This window comes from Ahaetulla prasina, chromosome 1 (genome assembly GCF_028640845.1).
Source record: "Ahaetulla prasina isolate Xishuangbanna chromosome 1, ASM2864084v1, whole genome shotgun sequence".
Lineage (NCBI taxonomy): Eukaryota > Metazoa > Chordata > Lepidosauria > Squamata > Colubridae > Ahaetulla > Ahaetulla prasina.
The window spans coordinates 219,976,866-219,999,153 of NC_080539.1; the positions used below are offsets into that span (position 1 = coordinate 219,976,866).

The 22,288-nt window shown below is 40.4% G+C and overlaps 1 protein-coding gene across 1 annotated transcript in view; it reads right to left on the minus strand.

The window, feature by feature from the left end:
• XIRP2 (xin actin binding repeat containing 2) overlaps window positions 1–22,288 on the minus strand; it is a 263,015-nt gene that overhangs the window by 152,892 nt on the left and 87,835 nt on the right. The window contains exon 2 of the mRNA XM_058191320.1: window positions 17,629–17,782. Within this exon, the coding sequence (XP_058047303.1) occupies window positions 17,629–17,782 (154 nt within the window). The remainder of the gene's footprint in view (window positions 1–17,628; window positions 17,783–22,288) is intronic.

Here is a 22,288-nt window from a genome sequence, read left to right on the forward strand (position 1 = left end):
AATGGGGAAAGGCGTGAAATGTATTTTAGTAGCAGAACACTAAGCGACATTTCCCAAGTTGTTATAGGCAACTATAACCTCTGAATTGGCAAGATTATTTAAATGGAGATTAATGTATGTGAAATTCTCCAACTTCCTGCATCAATAAAACAGGACAGGGTGCATCCACGTATCCACTTCCTTTTTAAAGTGAAGTTAAATTTTTACAAAACTTCCCAATGAATTTAGAAAGGCCTCCCGCCCCAGTTCTCGGGGAAGATATTGCTCTTGCATATGGGGCTAGAGATAGTGGTTCAGTTAGAGATATTGGGATGAGTTTTAGCCATGAAGAGATTCTTGTTGGCGCATCTCTTCAATTTCTTTCAGGGCCTTCAAGAGAAGCAATCACATCTTATTTAATTAATTCCACAAACGAAAGATATCATCATCTATCTCAAACTTTTAAATAATCCATTTCATTGGTCAACCTCAAGTTTTGGAAAGACAAATGTACCATTTTTTTTACACAACATGCAAAATTTGTTACCGCAATTTATCTCTTCACTTAATCAGTTTAGCTCCTCTCTGCCTACCCATTTTGCCTAGGGATGAAACCTCATTTTATCCAATGTCCCAAAGGATGATTGATCTGTGACAGGATCTGTGACCTGGAGGATTGAGAATCTCCATAGACATCTAATCCAATGCATCTGAGAGGCATCAGGATAAGGAAAAATGCTTTGTTTGGACTCCAGCAACCAATATTCTGGAAGTCTTTTTTTTTTCATTTCCTCCAGATTTAATAACCAGTTTCAATATCAATGGTTCAATGCCCAATTTAATATTATATAGGAAGGAGAAAATGTCCTCCCTCTTTACTTTGCTGTTCTTCTACTAGAGATGAAACCTGACACCTTAAGTAGTAAAGATATAAACAAGAAATTGAAATATAGAAATAAGAGAAAATTCTATAGGCATCATGACTGTTTCCTGCATTCAGACTTTTTCCAGACATATTTCAGGATAGCTGTATAATCATCGAGTGCATTCAAACTCTGCTGATAAAGCTAATAATACTAACTCACATCACAAAATTGTCTGTATGCCGTGCCAATAATATGCATGAATGTTTGAAAAATTTGTTATTTGCACATCTATATGCAATTCCCCGAATTTACCTAGATGCCAGATTTGGAACTGCTGTTAATGTTCAGACTAGCCTACCTTGTTTTAATCCACCAACTAGAACCTTGTGCAAAAATACTTAATTTAGAAATAAAGTTGCCTGTTTTAACCATAGATTTTTGACACACAACATTGATTCTTGATTATCTCTAACTTTGTTCCTTCTAGCAGAAGTTTAGGGCAGGAAGTAGGTCTTTTGTTGCTGCTGCTACGGCTGAAAAATTTGGAGTCATATATCACTATTAGTTTATTGCAAACCTTAAGCCAATTATCAAGCAGTAGATTTACCTCAGGGGTGAAATGCTACCGGTTCAGACCAGTTCTCCTGAACCGGTAGCAAAAAATGCTACCGGTTCGGGCAAACCGGTATTTCCAACAATCAGCTGGGTGATGATCAGCTGTGACGCGTGATTTATATTACGCTAGCTAGAATCTTCGGATTTCCTGCTTTCTAGCTAATCTAAATCACATGGCACAGCGGATTGCCCTCCCTCGCTGTTCTACTTACCTTTGCAGACTCAGGTGAAGTATGTGCTCGGTAGACTCACAGAACCGGTAGCAGTCTTCAGAGGATTTCACTGCTGAGTTACCTATAACTTTTGCCTATCCTACACTAATGTACATATATTTTGCCACCCATCTCGCCTTATGGTCATTACAGGAAAATTTAAAAAAATAAATCCTGAAACAATAAAATTCTAAGAAATGTCACTTAGGAACAAATACAATAACTTACACACTCTCTCTCTCTCTCTCTCTCTCTCTCTTTAGCTATGAACAGACTAATGTATCAATGAAACCAAGTACATTTTGATTCATTATAGCTAAAGAGGGAAATTGGGAAGAAAAATTCAGCCCTGTGACAGTAGGTACACAGTAGCTCTTTCAGAAATGGATATGAGTAATACACATGTCAAAATATTCTCAACATGATTTAACTGTCCAGTTTGGTATATCATGGAAAGAAAAATGAACTGTTATTAAATTGCATTTCAGCCTTTATGCTGTATCATGTGAAATCATTTGGCTAAAATGTTTTGATTGTCCCTGAGCTAGTGAGACAACTTAATCATTATAATATGAGAGAATTTGCTGGACCTGTTCAGGATCCTGATTTATGAATTTTAATTGTGAAAAACAAGGCAATGCTCTCCTTAAGAGCATATGTCTCAGGAACATTCATTTTCCTTTACTGAAATCTCAAAAAAATCTGTTCATACAACTGAGGAGTTTACTATTTTGGTTTATGCACAAAATGTAAGATTTTAGTTCTATGACAGCAATCTGTTTATTCTTTTCTCAAACCATCTACATTTCTATGGATTTATTTAGCAGAAGAATGATAACAGACAGCTTTTCTCTTGGGAATGACAGAATAAGGTTGCAACGGAGTTTCTGTCTGTGGGCATAAACAGACCAAATCAAAAGATTTGGTAAATCTCATTTTGCTGTTATTTTGAACCTTTAAAATATGATGCGGTAAAGTTCACACATGCTTAGATTAGATTAGATTTCACCTAATCTGAGGCAAGTATGAGTGAATGCTGTCCTGAACTCCATGTTTTCCCTTTCTAGTTGTAGGCTGGGATGTATCTAAATCCAGTCTATGTCAACGTCATAGGATTTTCCATATCAGTGTATTCTCTCTACGTTAAAAAACACTGGAAAAACTGTATTTAGTCTCGCTTTTCTGCGCCAACTCAGTAAGCTCAAACTGCCCAAGGAGCTGCTGATCCAGTTCTACAGAGGAATTATTGAGTCTGTCATTTGCACCTCTATAACTGTCTGGTTCGGTTCTGCAACCCAACAAGAAAAACACAGACTTCAGAGGATAATTAGAACTGCAGAAAAAATAATTGCTACCAACTTGCCTTCCATTGAGGACCTGTATACTGCACGAATCAAGAAGAGAGCCGTGAAAATATTTGCAGATCCCTCGCATCCTGGACATAAACTGTTTCAACTCCTACCCTCAAAACGACGCTATAGAGCACTGCACACCAGAACAACTAGACGCAAGAACAGTTTTTTCCCGAAGGCCATCACTCTGCTAAACAAATAATTCCCTCAACACTGTCAGACTATTTACTGAATCTGCACTACTATTAATCGTTTCATAGTTCCCATCACCAATCTCTTTCCACTTATGACTGTATGACTATAACTTGTTGCTGGCAATCCTTATGATTTATATTGATATATTGATCATCAATTGTGTTGTAAATGTTGTACCTTGATGAACGTATCTTTTCTTTTATGTCCCCTGAGAGCATATGCACCAAGACAAATTCCTTGTGTGTCCAATCACACTTGGCCAATAAAATTCTATTCTATTCTATTATATTTTTCCTAATATGTGGACTTTCACTATATAAAACTTTCACTATTCTTTATCTTTTTCAAACAAATACGCTCTCTAAAAACATGTAACAGCGCCGGAGGAAGACCCGCGGGTCCAGCGGACACCCCTCCACTATTTACCATCTTTATAACATCCCTACCATCGTGCCTCTCCCCTTTCTTCCTTAGCCCACCCCAGGTCGTTTGTATGGGGTGGTGAACTGACTGAGTCAGCGGTTTTGTCATCTACCGCACATGGATTATCTCGAACTATTTCCCATCAGGACAGACTGGTCATGGTCATTTTATCATCTGTTATGACTTTTGCTGCCAACTTGACCAGCCCAGGATGGGCCTTGCCCGGACCGTCTCAGTGATGCGAACATTTACTGCGGCTGACCTTCTTGCCCTGCGAGATGCCCTCTCATGGGTCTGGCCTCCAGATTATCGAGGGCCCACCTTGAGGACGGGCTTTGGAGTCCCGAGAGGTGGCATGCGAAAATAGGAGGCTTAGGGTTTTTAATTGGCTGTTTTAATAGATTTTTAAGGGAGTTTTAAAGGGATTTTAAGGGGGAAGGAAACCGACGGGCTTGGGTTGGGGGTGGGAGGAAGGGTGGGTGTTGGGGTAACCCGTCGGGGAGTCCAGTTCCTGCACATGCTCGTGGCGGGGTTGGTGGGTCCGAGGTCATGGGGAGTCGGTGTTCCATTGGTGGAGGGTGGTGCTATTTCCACGGTAAGGGGAGGGGCAGATATGGCGGAAGTGGGGCTCATATCGTGTTAGGGGTGCGCGCCGATGCTTACAGGCGATCGCGCGCCCGAGCCCTCAAACTTCTCCCGTTCCCTCGGATGGTCAGGATCCTCAGGGCCCTGGCCTTCGCTGATGTTATGCAATGCACGGTCCGTGGCCAATAAGGCCCCCTAATTCACGATCTTATTCAGGGGTGCCGCGGACCTTATGGGCGCATGGAGACCTGGTTGGGCCCAGAAGGGGCGTGCCCTTGTTCAGATGTGCCCACCGGTTTCCGAGCATTTCATCAGCCGAGGGGCCAGGGTAGGGGTGGTGGGGTGGCGGTTGTGATTAGAGAGAGTCTAGAGCCGAGGGAGACCACTGTACCTCAGATTGCCGGGTGCGAATCCTCTTGTGAGATGGGGTCATAGATGTCAGATGGGCTTGCTGGTCGCGTACCTGGCTCCTTGCTACGTGACAGCTGCCCTGCCCGAGCTCCTGGAGGTGCTTGCTGGGTGGTAGTTGAGACCCCAGACTTTTAGTCGTGGGGACTTTAACTTGCCATCGTCCGCCTGCCATCGACGGTAGCCCGGGAGTGCATGGCTTCCATGACGGCCTTGGACCTGACCCAAGTAGTTGATGGCCCTACTCACGTTGGGGGTGGCACTCTGGACTTGATTTTTGTCTCTGGTCAGTGGTTGAGAGATCTGGACTTAAAGGAAATAGTCATTGAACCTTTGTCATGGTCAGATCACTCTTCTTCGCCTGGACTTTCTGACCGCCATTCACCACCGCAGGGAGACGGAGCCGACACGTTGGTTCCGCCCCAGGCGCCTGATGGACCCGGAGGGGTTCCGGACGGAGCTTGGGCCATTTCCTGAGGGTCTGGCACACGGCTCGGCTGAGGAACTTGTTGCGGCCTGGGAACGGGCCGCGCGGGGCCTTAGACCGGTCGTGCCTTTGCGGCTCTGACCCAGCGAGGTCCCAACCAGCCCTTGGTTCTCCGAGGAGCTGAGAGGGATGAAGCGCCGGAGAAGACGCCTAGAGAGTTCCTGGAGGTCTAGCTGTTCAGAAGCTGATCGGAACTAGTGAAGTCCTATACTAGGGCTTACCTAGTGGCAATGAGGGAAGCGAGGCGTACCTACGCCTCCTCCCTCATTGCATCGGCAGATAACCGCCCAGCCGCCCTGTTTGGGTGACCCGCCTCCTCCTACATCAGGGGAGCGGATGACCCGCTGCAGGGACGTGCTGAGGAGTTTAACGGTTATCTATACGATAAAATCGCTCAGCTTCGGGATGGTTTGGACCAAGATTGCGGTGATACGGGTGAGACGGCTGAGGCGGTCTTGGTGACATTGTATGGGATGAGTTTGACCCTGTCGCCCCGAGGACATGGACAGGTTGTTGGGGAGGCTAAATGCCACCACATGTTTACTGGACCCGTGCCCTCCTGGTTGGTGCTGGCCACGCAGGAGGTGACACGAGGCTGGCTCCAGGCGATTACGAGCGCTTCTTTGGTGGAGGAGTCTTTCCGGCCGCCTTGAAAGAGGCGGTGGTGAGGCCCCTCCTCAAGAAGCCTTCCTGGACCCGCTGTTTTAGGTAATTATCGTCCGGTCTCAACCCCGCCTGGCGAAGGTTGTAGAGAGTATGGTGGCATATCAGTTTCCTTGCACCTGGATGAAACTGTCTATCTAGACCCGTCCCAGTCCGGTTTCCGCCCCCGTTACAGCACGGAGACGGCTTTGGTCGCGTTGGTGGATGATCTCTGGAGGGCCAGGGATAGGGGTTGTTCCTCTGCCCTGGTCCTATTAGACCTCTCAGCGGCTTTCGATACCATCGACCATGGTATCCTGCTGCGCTGATTGGAGGGATTGGGAGTGGGAGGCACCGTTTATCGGTGGTTCTCCTCCTATCTCTCCGATCGGTCGCAGTCGGTGTTGACAGGGGGGCAGAGGTCGGCCCCGAGGCGCCTCACTTGTGGGTGCCGCGGGGTCTCTCTCGCCCTTCTGTTCTTTATCTACATGAAGCCGCTGGGTGAGATCATCAGTGGTTTCGTGTGAAGTACCAGCTGTCTGGATGACACCCAGCTGTACTTTTCACACCGGACCACCCCAACGAAGCTATCAAGTGCTGTCCCGGTGTCTGGAGGCCGACGGGTCTGGATGGGGAGAAACAGGCTCAAGCTCAATCCTCCAAGACGGAGTGGCTGTGGATGCCGGCATCCCGGTACAGTCAGCTAAATCCGCGGCTGACCATCGGTGGCGAGTCACTGGCCCCGATGGAGAGGGTGCGCAACAGCGTCCTCCTGGATGAACGGCTGTCTCTAGAAGATCATTTGACGGCCGTCTCCAGGAGAGCGTTCTACCAGGTTCGCCTGGTGCGCCAGTTGCGCCTTTCTGGACCGGGAGGCCCTATGCACGGTCACTCACGCCTCGTGACGCCTCGCCTGGATTACTGCAACGCCTCACATGGGGCTCCCTTGAAGGGCATCCGGAGGCTACAGTTAGTCCAGAATGCGGCTGCGCTGGTGATAGATGGAGCCCTCGTGGCTCCCGTGATAACACCCATCCTGCGCAGGCTGCACTGGCTACCTGTGGCCTTCCGGGTGCGCTTCAAGGTTTTGGTGACCACCTTTAAAGCGCTCCATGGCATAGGGCCGGGTTATCTACGGGACCGCCTACTGCGACCAGATACCTCTCACCGACCCGTGCGCTCTCACAGGGAGGGACTCCTCAGGGTGCCGTCAGCTAGGCAGTGTCGTCTGGCGACGCCCAGGGGAAGGGCCTTCTCTGTGGGGGCCCCCGCCCTCTGGAACGAGCTCCCCCCAGGACTCCGTCAACTTCCGGACCTTCGAACCTTCCGTCGCGAGCTCAAGACACATTTATTCATCTGTGCAGGACTGGCTTAGATTTTAAATTTTATAGGGGTTTTAAATTGATTTTAATATTTATATTTCTATTTTTAATGATAGGGCATTGGAATAAGTTTTTTAAAGATTATTTTAATTTTGTGTATCGATGTTTTATATGCCTGTGAACCGCCCTGAGTCCTTTGGGAGATAGGGCGGTATATAAATTTAAATAATAAATAAATAAAATAAATAAAATCACATTTCATATGCAGACTTTCCAATATTTTTTTTTTCAAAATAACTTCTCCAAAATTATGTGTGGTACTGTACTCTGCTTATTGTTGCCAAACAATGCCTACATCCATTGTAATGTATTGCATCCATTTACTCAAGACTGAAATCTGTAGCAGATTTCATTTCCTCACCAACTATAGTGCAGATTTAATTGCCTTTTTCTCACAATCATACCTTCCAGTTATGCAGGGAATTTTTTTCTTCCCATGTAGGCTTAACATAAAAGAGTTATATCTTGAAGCTGAAAGTGGGGCTAAGCCCTGTCCTCCTCTTTTCCATGACAATCGTAATTCACTGTCAGAAAATGGTAGCACCTGGCCAACCTTATATGTGCTAGAAAGCTAAGCAAGTCAGTGCTGGCTAGAATTCACAAGGAAGACTTCAGAGGATTTCACTGCTGAGTTACCTATAACTTTTGCCTATCCTACACTAATGTACATATACTTTGCCACCCATCTCGCCTCATGGTCATTACAGGAAAATTTAAAAAAATAAATCCTGAAACAATAAAATTCCAAGAAATGTCACTTAGGAACAAATACAATAACTTTCTCTCTCTCTCTCTCTCTCTCTCTCTCTCTCTCTCTCTCTTTCTCTTTTTAGCTATGAACAGACTAATGTATCAATGAAACCAAGTACATTTTGATTCATTATAGCTAAAGAGGGAAATTGGGAAGAAAAATTCAGCCCTGTGACAGTAGGTACACAGTAGCTCTTTCAGAAATGGATATGAGTAATACACATGTCAAAATATTCTCAACATGATTTAACTGTCCAGTTTGGTATATCATGGAAAGAAAAATGAACTGTTATTAAATTGCATTTCAGCCCTTATGCTGTATCATGTGAAATCATTTGGCTAAAATGTTTTGATTGTCCCTGAGCTAGTGAGACAACTTAATCATTATAATATGAGAGAATTTGCTGAACCTGTTCAGGATCCTGATTTATGAATTTTAATTGTGAAAAACAAGGCAATGCTCTTCTTAAGAGCATATGTCTCAGGAACATTCATTTTCCCTTACTGAAATCTCAAAAAAATCTGTTCATACAACTGAGGAGTTTACTATTTTGGTTTATGCACAAAATGTAAGATTTTAGTTCTATGACAGCAATCTGTTTATTCTTTTCTCAAACCATCTACATTTCTATGGATTTATTTAGCAGAAGAATGATCAGACAGCTTTTCTCTTGGGAATGACAGAATAAGGTTGCAACGGAGTTTCTGTCTGTGGGCATAAACAGACCAAATCAAAAGATTTGGTAAATCTCATTTTGCTGTTATTTTGAACCTTTAAAATATGATGCGGTAAAGTTCACACATGCTTAGATTAGATTAGATTTCACCTAATCTGAGGCAAGTATGAGTGAATGCTGTCCTGAACTCCATGTTTTCCCTTTCTAGTTGTAGGCTGGGATGTATCTAAATCCAGTCTATGTCAACGTCATAGGATTTTCCATATCAGTGTATTCCCTCTACATTAAAAAACACTGGAAAAACTGTATTTAGTCTCGCTTATATTTTTCCTAATATGGGGACTTTCACTATATAAAACTTTCACTATTCTTTATCTTTTTCAAACAAATACGCTCTCTAAAAACATGTAACTGCTGAAAATCACATTTCATATGCAGACTTTCCAATTTTTTTTTCCAAAATAACTTCTCCAAAATTATGTGTGGTACTGTACTCTGCTTATTGTTGCCAAACAATGCCTACATCCATTGTAATGTATTGCATCCATTTACTCAAGACTGAAATCTGTAGCAGATTTCATTTCCTCACCAACTATAGTGCAGATTTAATTGCCTTTTTCTCACAATCATACCTTCCAGTTATGCAGGGAATTTTTTTCTTCCCATGTAGGCTTAACATAAAAGAGTTATATCTTGAAGCTGAAAGTGGGGCTAAGCCCTGTCCTCCTCTTTTCCATGACAATCGTAATTCACTGTCAGAAAATGGTAGCACCTGGCCAACCTTATATGTGCTAGAAAGCTAAGCAAGTCAGTGCTGGCTAGAATTCACAAGGAAGACTTCTGGGGAATCTCACAGTGATAGGCTGGACTGAGAAGTTACAAAAATGTTGCAGAAGGCAGCAATGACAAGTCATTTTTATATTGTTGTTCCAGAAAACTGTCAGGATGTGTCCACTTAGTTATTTAACAATGCTCAGACTTTGCAAACACTTTGTTTTGGTGCCACTGTTGTTTATGAACTTGGTTTAGTCTTTATCCTGAAACTACATCAACTTCTCCCATACTTGGCGGTTAGTAATAATAAACTAAAGCTTTCGTTAAACTGGTTGAGGCAAAGCAAAATCCAACTAATCAAAGTGATAGATTAAAAATTGATGGAAGCCATTGTCAGAGTTTGCAGCGATCCAACCAGCACACAAGTAAATAATTCAGCAGCATTCATTTATAGAAGAAACTTCTTTATATACAATAATATAAAACATAATGCATGTATACAATACCCATGAAGCAGAAGCCAGAATCAGAACAACCAGAACTCAGAATCCAGAAGTACAGAAAAGCACAGAAGCACAGAACAAGAGAAGCAATCACGCAAGGACAAACTCTTATATACACAGATCAGTTAAACTAAGCCACGGCCAGGCTCCGAGCCATCTCACATGGCTCACAACAGATCCTGTTTCTTACTCACCAAACAGTTGCCATTGGCTGACTTGTTCTTATGGCTATCCCAGCTCATAATTTCTTATACACTTGACAGCCATGTTAATACAATCCATGCCAAATGTCCCCCTCACCCCTTTCCTAGAGATTAAGATTAAGGCTAAAATATATGAAGAATGGTTGCCGGAATTGGGGTTGTGTAGTGTAGTGAAAAAAAGGACTAGGGTGACTTGATAGCAGCGATTCAATATTTGAGGGGCTGCCACAAAGAAGAGGGGGTCAACTTATTTTCCAAAGCTAATGAATCAAGCTAAACTCAATCAATCAAACTGAAATCAAGGAGAGAAGCAACCTAGAGCTGAGGGGAAATTTCCTAACAGTGAGAGGAATTAACCAGTCGGATGGCTTGCCTTCAGAAGTTGTGGGCGCTCCGTCACTGGAGGCTTTTAAGAAGAGATTGGATGTCCATTTATCTGGAATGGTATAAGGTCTCTTGCTTGAGCAGGAGGTTAGAAGACCTCCAAGGTCCTTTCCAAGTCTGTTATTCTGGTAAAATGGCATACAACACAAGTGTTACAATTTGAGCAGGACTTAGATTGACTCTTATCCTTTAGGAAACACCTAAAGACATGTCACTGCTGCTAAGTTTGGCAGTCCAGTGGTAGCACTGAGCCTTTTCAACAGTTATACTGAATGGGCTATATTGCTTGTGTTGTGTACGGTCCTATTGGGGGAAAAATCCAGCGGGAAAACATTCATATCTAATTGGCTGGTGCCTCAGCCAGGTAAGGATAAAAGGGGCACCTTTTACGGGTGCCCCTTGCTGAAGTCTCGCACTAAATAAAAGAGCTCTTGTCACTAGCTTGGTCTCGTGCCTCCTCCATTGCCCGATCTAAAAGCTTGTACAATATTCATCTGCTGGGTGTTTTGTATTGAGTTTTTATAAGGGCTTTAGTATGGTTGTGTGTTTGCTGATTATATTGTTTATTGTTCTTGGTTTTTTTTTCATTGAAAAAGTTTTACAAAGCTTCCCCCCACCTTTCCCCCTCCCCCCCACTTCCTGGAACAAACACAAGGTATAGTTAAAAATAAAACAAACATATGCTAAAAAAAATTTCCTCCTAACTCAATTATACTCCTACAATTCACATCAATTCCTAACCTCCCCCAAAACAATCAGAAATAATACATCCTAATCATTCAAAGGCAGTCTGATAACTGTTTATTGTTCTTGTTGATTTGAACTATAGTGAGCTGCCCAGAGTTACATATGTGAGGTGGCTGGCTATACTAGTTGATTGATTGATTGATTGATTGATTGATTGATTGATTGATTGATTGAATGAATGAATGAATCCACTGCCAAGGAAGTAATAGCGGTAAACAATGAGAGACAGGCAGAAATCGTAAATGTGAGAAATCAAGTATCCCCCTCTCTCCTGCTGCTTATCAACAGAAAACCATCTCTTCCCAAAGTTATTTCTCAGCATGATAATGGAACCTGCCTGCTTGAAAATGCACATTTGTATGCAATTTCTAGTTAAAGTACTAAGTTGTTCACAGATGGCTTCTCTCGGCTTAACTGCCGACTGAGTCATCTTCGTGTCTCCAGGCCATCAACCTTGACCAGCTGTCTGGCAAAAAAGCATGAAGCAAACTGGGCTGCCTGATAAGGAACTGCTGTGCCTGTTCCAAGCTCCAGTGTGAAGTGTCACAGTGAATGAGGAATAGAAGCTGCTTAAGGTCAAAATGCCTGACAGCTTCAGAAGATCCTTTGTTTTTCCTACAGTGGCCTATTCAGCATGCAGCAGTCATTTTACCTGACTGATTCACCATGACCTGGGAGCTGCTATATACCGTTTAATTTAGAGGAACTGCCATATGCCACAAGGCTTTTCTTTCAGCTCAAAACTCATGCTTAAAAGCCACTTAAAAACATGATGCCTTCCTGTGGTTATGCAAGATAAACACATACCCCTGCTCCAAATTATTAGATTTTTCCTCATGGACTTGGTGCAGCCTGGGATGACGGAAGGAAAAACAATCATTTCAATTGATCTCTCAGAAAATGAAAACCGTCAACCGCTCATCGTATCCATAAATTGTAACATTCATCTCAGTGCAGTGTGTACGGATATGTACTCATCACATTATTCCTTCTCGGGGCAGGTAATTTTATAAAAAGCATGGAAAGGGAGAAAGGAAAACAGTAAACCGGGTAATTACAAGGATGGCAAAAGGAAAAGGAAGCATTGCAAGAATTAATTACACCAGCACCATTCAGAATACCTCTCTGTTCATTTTTATCTTTGCAAGTCAGCCTTTTTAGTATCTCCTTCAACGTTTTTAAACTTCTCACCTCTCTTTTTTTGAAGATCATCTCAGTTCCATTCCACAATTTTCTTGATCTTCCTTTTGATCCCATCTCTTTAACTTTCTATATTTATGTGGTTATTTGATCTTCATTCCTTCTCGCTGTGAACCAACCACCTCAATATTTTGCCCTCAATCTACATTCTTTCAGGACCCATTCATTCCTGACCTTATCGCCATCTCTACTGTTTCTTATTTTACCACATAAGCCTCTTTAGTATCCCATTCTCATACTATCTAACGTGTTTCTATGTTTCTCATGATATAAATCAAAGGTCTCCAACGTTGGCAACTTTAAGCCTGGAGGACTTCAACTCCCAGAATTCCCCAGCCAGCTTTGCTGGCTGAGGGATTCTGGGAGTTGAAGTCCGCCAGGCTTAAAGTTGCCAACGTTGGAGACCTCTGATATAAACAACTCTCATTTCTATGAGCAAAAGCAGTTTTGTATATGCAGCTATTCCTGTTTCACTCCCAACATACCCACTACTTTTTCTATCAACAGGTGTATGTCTTAAACTTTCTCTATCCATTTTTCATAAACATTGTCAACATTCATCTATTTGCTCTAGATTTTATAATTAAGTATAATTCGCAATCATTTTCCTGTCAGACACAAGAACTTGATACGGTCATGTTCAGAACTATTTTTTTATTACATCATACAATCTATTTGCTGCAAATTACCAACATAGTATCATTTGTATAAACATGCACATCTCCAACCAACACAGTTCTAAGACCACCACAAATATTCCTTATACATTTATCCATATATACAACAAACATCTGTAACATTTCAGGTCTTTGTTTACACTCCGCTCCATGCTCAACTACTTACTAAGCCCTCCAGTTAGTCCTGTACATTTTTTATTTTTATATATCACTCTTATCATATTCAGCAGCCAACCTTCAACTCTACAGTTCAAGCCTATTTGTGATAATGTACAGTATGTTTTCATATACACAGGTTGAAAAGTAAAAATCTGATTTGCACATCCCTTGACCCCCTATAAAGCCACACTTTCAAATTTTGATCATTACCTCTTATACTCTTTTGCTCAGTATTCTACAAATACTTCTTGGGGACACATAACAAATCAATCCCATGTAGGTTTTGAATTTACTCCTCCTATCTTTGTATTTATATAAGAGAATAATAATGGTGCCCGTACATGTGCTTGTGTGTGTGTGTGTGTCTGTGTATAGTTTTATTAAGATTTTAAGAAGAAAACTTTTAAAAATGCAAACAAATATGAGTGGTCCTAGGTGCTCTCTGAGCTTGGATGTTTTCTTGCAAACATTTCATTACTCATTCTAGGTAGCACTGATGATATTGTGAAGAGGCTAATCTGTGGCTTCAAAGCTGTCCCTCCTAATCATGTGACTTTCATCCCAAATAATAATCCTGGCATATTGAAGACAATTTGCAGTGCTTGAGTTTTAATAGATGTTGTAAAGAGCATTGTCATTCACTTTGAGAGATATTTTAAATCTTGAATGTTGTCCTACCACCAGGCATCAATGCTGCTGCAATTCCAGATGACGCTACTGCAGTAGCAAAAACTCTAACTCCTAACTTTGGCAAGAATCAAGTTGGTGACAAATGGGTTTCCTGCTCTTCCAGGTACGTCAATGAAAATTACTGAAGAAAAATTGCTTTGCAAGCAATTATACACATACTCATATTCTGCTCTTTGTTCCTTGCTCATTAGTCAAAGGGAGTTCATTGTGTACTACAAATTCTTATTGTTTGTCTCTGTTATATTGCAGTTCATGCAATAATTAAAGAATGCCACTATTTTGATTAATTTTACTGTTTGTTAGTACAATAGTCAATCCCCTTTTTTCTCTTACGTAAAATTCTAATAGGAATTTCTTTAAGAACAATTATATCTGTATTGTCAATCTTCAATCATGAAATAAAATATAGCTGTGAAACTTGATCCATTTCCTTCTTCTTGACAAAGTACACCAAAACATTCTTTGGAACAGTTCTTGTGGTAGAAAATCTAGAATTTAGTCCATAAATGTTATTCGTTTCTGCCTCAGTATCTTCTTTTTTCCCAATTAAAAAAAATGCCAGGGCTTTAACAATATTTTCTCTGGTATCTTCATTGGAATTCACTGGGATGCTATAAGTCTCAAGCAAAATTCCTTTTCTCTCACTTCCAATAAAGTTAGATTATCTAGTTCTCTTTCCAGTTCTCTAACTTCTGTCTTACTCACTAAAATTTCCATGTTATCATTAACTTGTTTTTCCTCTCCAGCCATTTATTTTACAGATCTTGCCATTCTCTTACCTTCTTTCACCCTTACAAGTCTTTCATCATTCTTTTTTAAAAACTGTCACTTTGTCATCCGGTTATTTAATCAGTTTAGTATCAAGTGATTCTGCTAATTTATTTCCCAATTCCTGAAACATTTTCTGAGACAAATACAGTGTAATTATTTTCACTGCAGGCTGCTTTAGCGATCCTCTCTTCTTCTCCATTCTCACTGCTTTTCCAGTTGTCATTATAATGTCATAATCCCTAAAGGAAAGTGTCTACAGGATAGGAAAAAAGGCAGGGTTCCATTTTTTTCCCTTTTATCTTCCTATGCCTTTAACACTTTCTTCTCTAATGGCATTCTGTAATTTCAATCCACATCACAATCCATGTCTCCATAGCAATGAGCAGCATCACACCCTGGCTCATATTGCCTTTATCTTTTGTTTTGTAGAGTCATCAATTGTCTGTTCTCTTTAATCGTAAAGACAAAGCATTCCCATAAAGATCTGGTCCATTTGTCTAATGCCAATTTATTCACAAACATTTTCACCAAAAACAATATTTGGTCCCCTTTATCCATTTTAAATTTTCTTAGGTCAGTTTCACATGTTCCCCTACTTCTAGGATACTCTATAACCTTTTCCTAAAAAGGAAAGTTTGAAACCGAGAGTAGTTGTTCAGATACAGAGATTCTGTCTTAAAGAGGAAGCAGGAAGTAGCCTTGGAACCTTTCCAAGGCTACTATGATCGTACTCCTCAAGTGGGCGATTAACAGTCTTCTGAATCCAGTTCATCATTCCTCCCTTCTTCTCAGCCTCACACAGAACCCAAGAGTGCATGGCTCTAGTCCACTACAGTAGTAGCGTAAATCATTCTATTCACTTCATCATAGAACACATAGGCCTAAAGGAGTCCCAGATAATGTGGCCAGACATCATCCTAGTCATTATTTGAAACTTCAGCAATACAGCATCGAGGCTTTAACAACAGCCACAGATGCTAAAGATGCCTTGGCTCCCTTATTGCCATAATGAAGGCCCAAATATGAGCTCAGTTGGGTTCACTTGTCAATTTTTTCTTCCCAGTGTTTGAGGCATTGTTTCTGCTACTTGGTCTCCCAGAGCTCTTTAGCAAACCAAGGACACCTCCATAACTGGGTGACAGTGAGAGGCTGCTCAGAATCAAGAACATCAAGAGATTGAGTTGCCTCCTATTGCCAATAGTAATGAGGCACTCAATTGAACTACCTGCATTTAAATGGATTGATGGAGATCTTTATGCATTCTAATTCACGATCTTCCATGTGTCATGATTATGGCCCCAGAGATTTTGACTTCAACCATCCATCATGGCTTTGGATAATCAAAGCTTTCTCATATGGAAGTGAAAACATCAGCCAGGTTACCAATCATATCCATACAAAATATTTCTTGCTGTTGGTAAGAATAAAACTCATACATTTTGGCAATTTTTGTCCAACAAACCACAAATCCAATTAAAGCCCAAAGTTTTATGCAAGGTGTGTTAGTGCTACTCTGACTCAGCCTGAATCTTCTTTGCAAGCCAATGTATCATAGACTCCTTTCCACCAGCTTAGGGTACATGCAATCTTCAGCCATACATTAAGCATACACCAGTCCATTAGAAGAAACAAATGAATAACCTCCAATGACTTGAGTCCAATTTGTTTACTTTTTTCCTGAAATGCATGTATTATCCTGTTACATAGTGCTTAACTCCAATAAAGTTAATGAGATTTAAGTAGCATAAGTTTATATAGAAGCCTTATATTACACCAGTGTATTTAAATTATGAAGAAGTTTAATAATTAATTTATATATTTAATAATTAAAGTTGTTGAGGACAGTGTACAGAATTGCTTCCCTTCCCACTTTTCCTTATAATAACCCTGCATGATGGGTTTCGATTTGATCATCATCCCTCCATAAGACTGGCTATGTGGGGATGGGAATCCAGTTGCTCTAGGTTTCTAGTACACTGACTGTCTTAAAATTAATTCAGTTTAATACTGTATTAAATTAACGAGGCATTTAAATTTTCTGATTTTTATATCTGATTCCAAAAGTACATTTCATTTGCTCAGAAGGATTCATTCTGTAATTATGTCTGCAACATTTATAGTTGAAGAGAAATCTTCTGTGTAATAGTAGTTTTGACAAACATAAAGCTGTTTTTTAAGTTAAATTACCTTAAAACCCAATCTTACAACTTTGGAAGTGCTAGATATTAAGTGTAGTTTCATCAAATATTTTTTTTTTTTAATGAATTGGGAATGTATTGAAAACTCTGCCATCTGAAGCTTACAGGGTATTAACATTGAAACATATTCCTCAGTTTAATACATAAAAGTGTTCCCCGAATAATAGTTTTCCTGAAACATGACACCTTTCTGTCTTATTCAATTTTAAGATTGAAAAATATGTTTTCAAGTGATCATCTGAAAAAAGAAAAGTAAGATTTTTTTGCACTCTTTCCAAACTAGAAACCTCAATTCATTATTTTACTGAGTGTAGCTTCCATTTCACAGCAATGGTTTTTCTGAAAGTGGTTAGATGATTACTAATGCTTTTTTTAAAAAAAACAACCCACACAACCTGCAATATTTTTGGCTGTGAAATTAACATATTCCACGTAAAGCAAGGAAAGCAATCTTAAAGAAAACAATATCAAATGATTTGTCTTGCTTATGATTTATTGCAAAAAATCCTTCGCACTGTGAAAGCTACCTTTCAGAATTACCAGAATGTCAAATAGATTGTAGCTTTAGAGCATCTAATGCTATTTTTACACAAATCCCTTGGACATATTATCAACATCATTATTTTGCTTTGAATCTCTGCTGGTAAAGAAAAAAAAAACCATCCCCCACAAAATGTTTTATGGTCTTTCTTGTTCTGTATATATGGCAGGAAAGCAAAGAAATCCGATCAAAAAGCAGTGATGCTAACCTTCAGCTTTGTTGTTCTGAACATTTTCGGATGACATCTTGTCAAAAAATGTTTTGCCACCTTTTGCTTCTGGGTTTCTCACAGGAATGATGGAATGGCTCCCAGGCTGATTTTTAAATGCCGGTGATGGCAAACTTCTTTCAATGTCTACTTCCTGTTGGAAGACATTAAGGGGATGTATATTAAAAGCTATCAGTAGGAAACAGACGTGGGGAGGAGGATGTGAAGAGGTGAGGGGAAGAGCAGCAGGTTTCCATTACAAGACTAATGTTTTTTGCTATGCTTTAGGAGAAATCTCTGCAATACTACAGAGAGTTACAAATGTAGTTTTGAAGTCAACTTATATTTCAACATCTAGAGACGAGGTTGCATTTTCACACAGTTGCATCTTTCATGCAGTTTTCGCTTTCACCGCCTTTCCTATGGTAAAATACCCACAGTGATTTTAAAAAAGGACACGTACATTTTCTGCAAAGCTATAGCCACACTTTTCAAAGTTGAATGCATGGACCCGAACTGAGGACCTTCTGAACATGTTTTACTCATGGTCACAGTGAAACCAAGCCCCTCTATTCAGAGGTGGGTTTCAGCAGGTTCTGACCAGTTCTGGAGAACCGGTAGCGGAAATTTTGAGTAGTTTGTAGAACCGGTTGTAAAAATTCTGACTGGCCCCGCCCCGTCTATTCTCCGCCTCCTAATTCCCAGCTGATCGGGAGGAAATAGGGATTTTGCAGTAACCTTCCCCTGGATTGGGGAGGGAATGGAGATCTTACAGTATCCTTCCCCCTGCCACGCCCACCAAGCCACGCCCACCAAGCCATCCCATGCCACACCCACCAAGCCACCCCCACAGAACTGGTAGTAAAAAAATTTGAAACTCACCACTGCCTCTATTCATTTCATTTAGCAATAATCAGAAGCAGAACAATCATCAGAAGCGGCCCGCTAAATAATATTAATAGCACTAAACTGGCAGATTTAAAAACCAGACTATTCTCTAGTTAAAATTAAACAGGTAAACATACTGGAATCTTTGGAGAAAAAAAGACAGCTCTTTAATATTAAACAAGCTGAGATTACTGCAATTTCAAAAACTATTTGATGTTACAAAGAAGCTCAGGTGTTGTTTTTTTTTGGGTTGATAATTCTAGACTAAAATGTTTACTCATCCATTGTATAAAGAAAAGATATCTCCACTAGCACCATGTCACTATGGATACCTTTGGCTGTTTTACATGCAAATCAAATGACTAAGGAGCAGAAAACATAATAGGGCATAATTTTAAAAACATATTTATTGCAGTAATTTTTTATTAGTTCAGGAGGCATCAAATGTACTTATTCTTTCCATGCTGAGTACACATGCGTAATAATAATAGCTAAATAATATTAATTATATTTGCATTGTCTTCTTCCCATAGTGGTTATATTATACAGTAAGCACCAGCATAATAGATAGCAAAATATGGTAAGCATCTTTCTGTAAACCAGCACATAGCAATTAAAAAGCTGTAAAAAGCTACAGTTATATCTGCAATAAAAAAGATACATACATACGTAGGGTACATACATACATACATTGCATACATACATACCAGTGGTGGGTTTCAAATTTTTTTTACTACCGGTCCTGTGGGCGTGGCTTAGTGGGCGTAGCAGGGGAAGGATACTGTAAAATCTCCATTCCCTCCCAATCGGCTGGGACTCGGGAGGCAAAGAATAGATGGGGGTAGGGCCAGTCAGAATTTTTGAACTCTGAACTGTTCAAAATTTCTGCTACCGGTTCTCCAGTGCTGGTCAGAACCTGCTGAAACCCACCTCTGATACATACATAGATACATACATTGCATACATAGAGAGAGGGAGTTAAGACACCAGTCTAGAAATCAGGGAATGTGAGTTTGAGTCTCCCCTTAGATACAAAGTCAGCTGGGTGTCCTTGGGTCAGTCAGTCTCACTCTGCCGTAGGAAAGAGGCAGAGCAAACTTTTTGTATGATGCTTATATATATTGTTGTGACAAAATAAAATAAATAAATAAAATAAAATAAAACAAACCACTCCTGAAAGTGGTTTCCAACCAACCTGCAACAAAAGTGCCAAAACTGCAAGTGCAATAAAACTGCAGGGACTAGTCCAGGCAGTTGCAAGGAGTCAACACTGACTTGAAGACACACCTATGTAAAAATACACAATCACAAGCAGTTAAAGGAGTAAGGAATTTTAGAGTAAGAAATTAGTCGCGATCTTAACGAAAGTAGATTCATACATAGTTGCTTATGACCCAGAAGGTAATAGATAATAATTCTGAATTGGACAGACAAACCACTTCAACATTTTCCCATGTATTTTATTTATTTATTTATTTATTTAGTCATAACAATATATGTAGGTATCATACAAAAAGATTATATAATATATAAACACATATATGAGTAAATATAAGGAGATATAAGCATATATGTATATAGGAAGAAGAAAAGAAAAAACAATAGGACAGGAACGGTAGGCACGTTTGTGCGCTTATGCACGCCCCTTATGGTCCTCTTAGGAATGGGGTGAGGTCAATAGTAGAGAGTTTTTGGTTAAAGCTTTTAGGATTATGGGAAGAGACCACAGAGTCAGGTAAAGTATTCCAAGCACTGATGATTCTGTTACAGAAGTCATATTTTCTGCAATCTAGATTAAAGCGGTTGACATTAAGTTTAAATCTATAGATTGCTCTAGTATTATTGCAATTGAAGCTGAAGTAGTCTTTAACAGGAAGGACATTACAATAGATGATTCTGTGAGTTAAACTTAGGTCTTGTCGAAGGCGACGGAGTTCCAAGTTTTCTAAACCCAGGATTTCAAGTCTAGTGGGATAAGGTATTTTGTTGTTTTCAGAGGAATGGAGAACTCTTCTTGTAAAATATTTCTGGACACGTTCAATTGTATTGATGTCAGAGATGTGGTGAGGGTTCCAAACAGGCGAGCTGTATTCTAGAATTGGTCTAGCAAATGTTTTATATGCTCTGGTTAGTAGTGTGGTGTTTTTGGAAAAGAAGCTACGCAAGATTAGGTTTACAACTCTTAGAGCTTTTTTTGCTATGTAGTTGCACTTTGGCACTTACATCATTTGACATGAAAACTCCAAGGTCTTTAACGGGAATGGGGTCATCTGTAAGGTAATGTCCATCTAGTATGTACTTAGTGTTTGGGTTCTTTTTTCCTATATGTAAGACTGAGCATTTGCTGGTTGAGATTTGGAGTTGCCAAGTTTTAGACCAAGTGGTTAGATGATCAATGTCTTTTTGGATGATAGATGCATTGTCTGTGGTGTTAAATAGTTTGACATTGTCAGCAAAGAGAGCACAATTGCTTGAGATATGGTCACAAAGATCATTAATGTATAGTATGAAGAGTGTTGGTCCAAGGATGCTGCCTTGAGGGATGCCACTCTTGACAGGAACAGGATTTGATAGAGCATTGCCAATTTTGACCACTTGTTGTCTGTTAGACAGAAAAGCAGATATCCAAGGTAAAAATAAAGTAGAACTACATGGTTTGAATGGGAAAAAAATGCATTTCTTGTACAAAATGACCTCTTCTTATCTAACATGTGAGAGGAATCACATACCTTTTCTTAAATGTGGGAAGTTGAGGACTGTCTGTTTCAGAGGGTCCAGCTCAAACTTAAGGAATGGCAGAATTGACTTTTTACAGTTGATGAGCTAACATCCGATTTGAATGCATCCCTCTGCGTTTTCTTTTCTTTTGTGTTTTTCTTCGTTTTGTTTTGTTTCATTTTGTTTTGTGAGAAATGGACACTATGAATAGATGTATGATGTTTTATTAAAAGGGACGTGGTGGTTCAGTGGCTATGACACTGAGCTTGTCAAATGAAAAATCAGCAGTTCAGTGGTTAGAATCCCTAGTGCCGCGTAACGGGGTGAGCTTCTGTTACTTGTCCCAGCTTCTGCCAACCTAGCAGTTCAAAAACACGTAAAAAGTGCAAGTAGAAAAATAGGGACCACCTTTGGTGGGAAGATAACAGCGTTCCGTGTGCCTTTGGCGTTGAGTCATGCCGGCCACATGACCACGGAGATGTCTTCGGACAGTGCTGGCTCTTCGGCTTTGAAACGGAGATGAGCACCGCCCCCTAGAGTCGGGAACGACTAGCACGTATGTGCGAGGGGAACCTTTACCTTTATGATATTTTATTATATGATTACATTGTTTGTTGCTTTCTTTGAATTTGTGAGCCATTTAAAGTTGGTTTTATAGAAGCATCATAAAAGTTAAGTACATAAACAAACGTTGATGCAGCCGGATTAGTATAGCTTTGCCTCTCACCCCCTCTTTGCAAAAGAGAAAGAAATGAATATTTATCTGGTTTTTGTTTGTTTATTGGAGGCTATATGCTGCTGCAATCCAGGAGGATTTTGTGTGGCTTCCATTCCTTTCTCACTGTACAGGTTTAATAAAACATCAAAAACTGCAATGAAAAACAAGGTCATTGAGGACAAAACCATCTAAACACCCAGGAGGAATGAAATGCTCCTTTCCTGTAATGCCTTTCAATGCTATAATGTGTGTGGTCCTATGGGCACAAATGGATGAAGGGCAGAATGAAAAAGACAATAATCCTTGTATGGAAAAGATTGCAAGCAAGCAACTAAT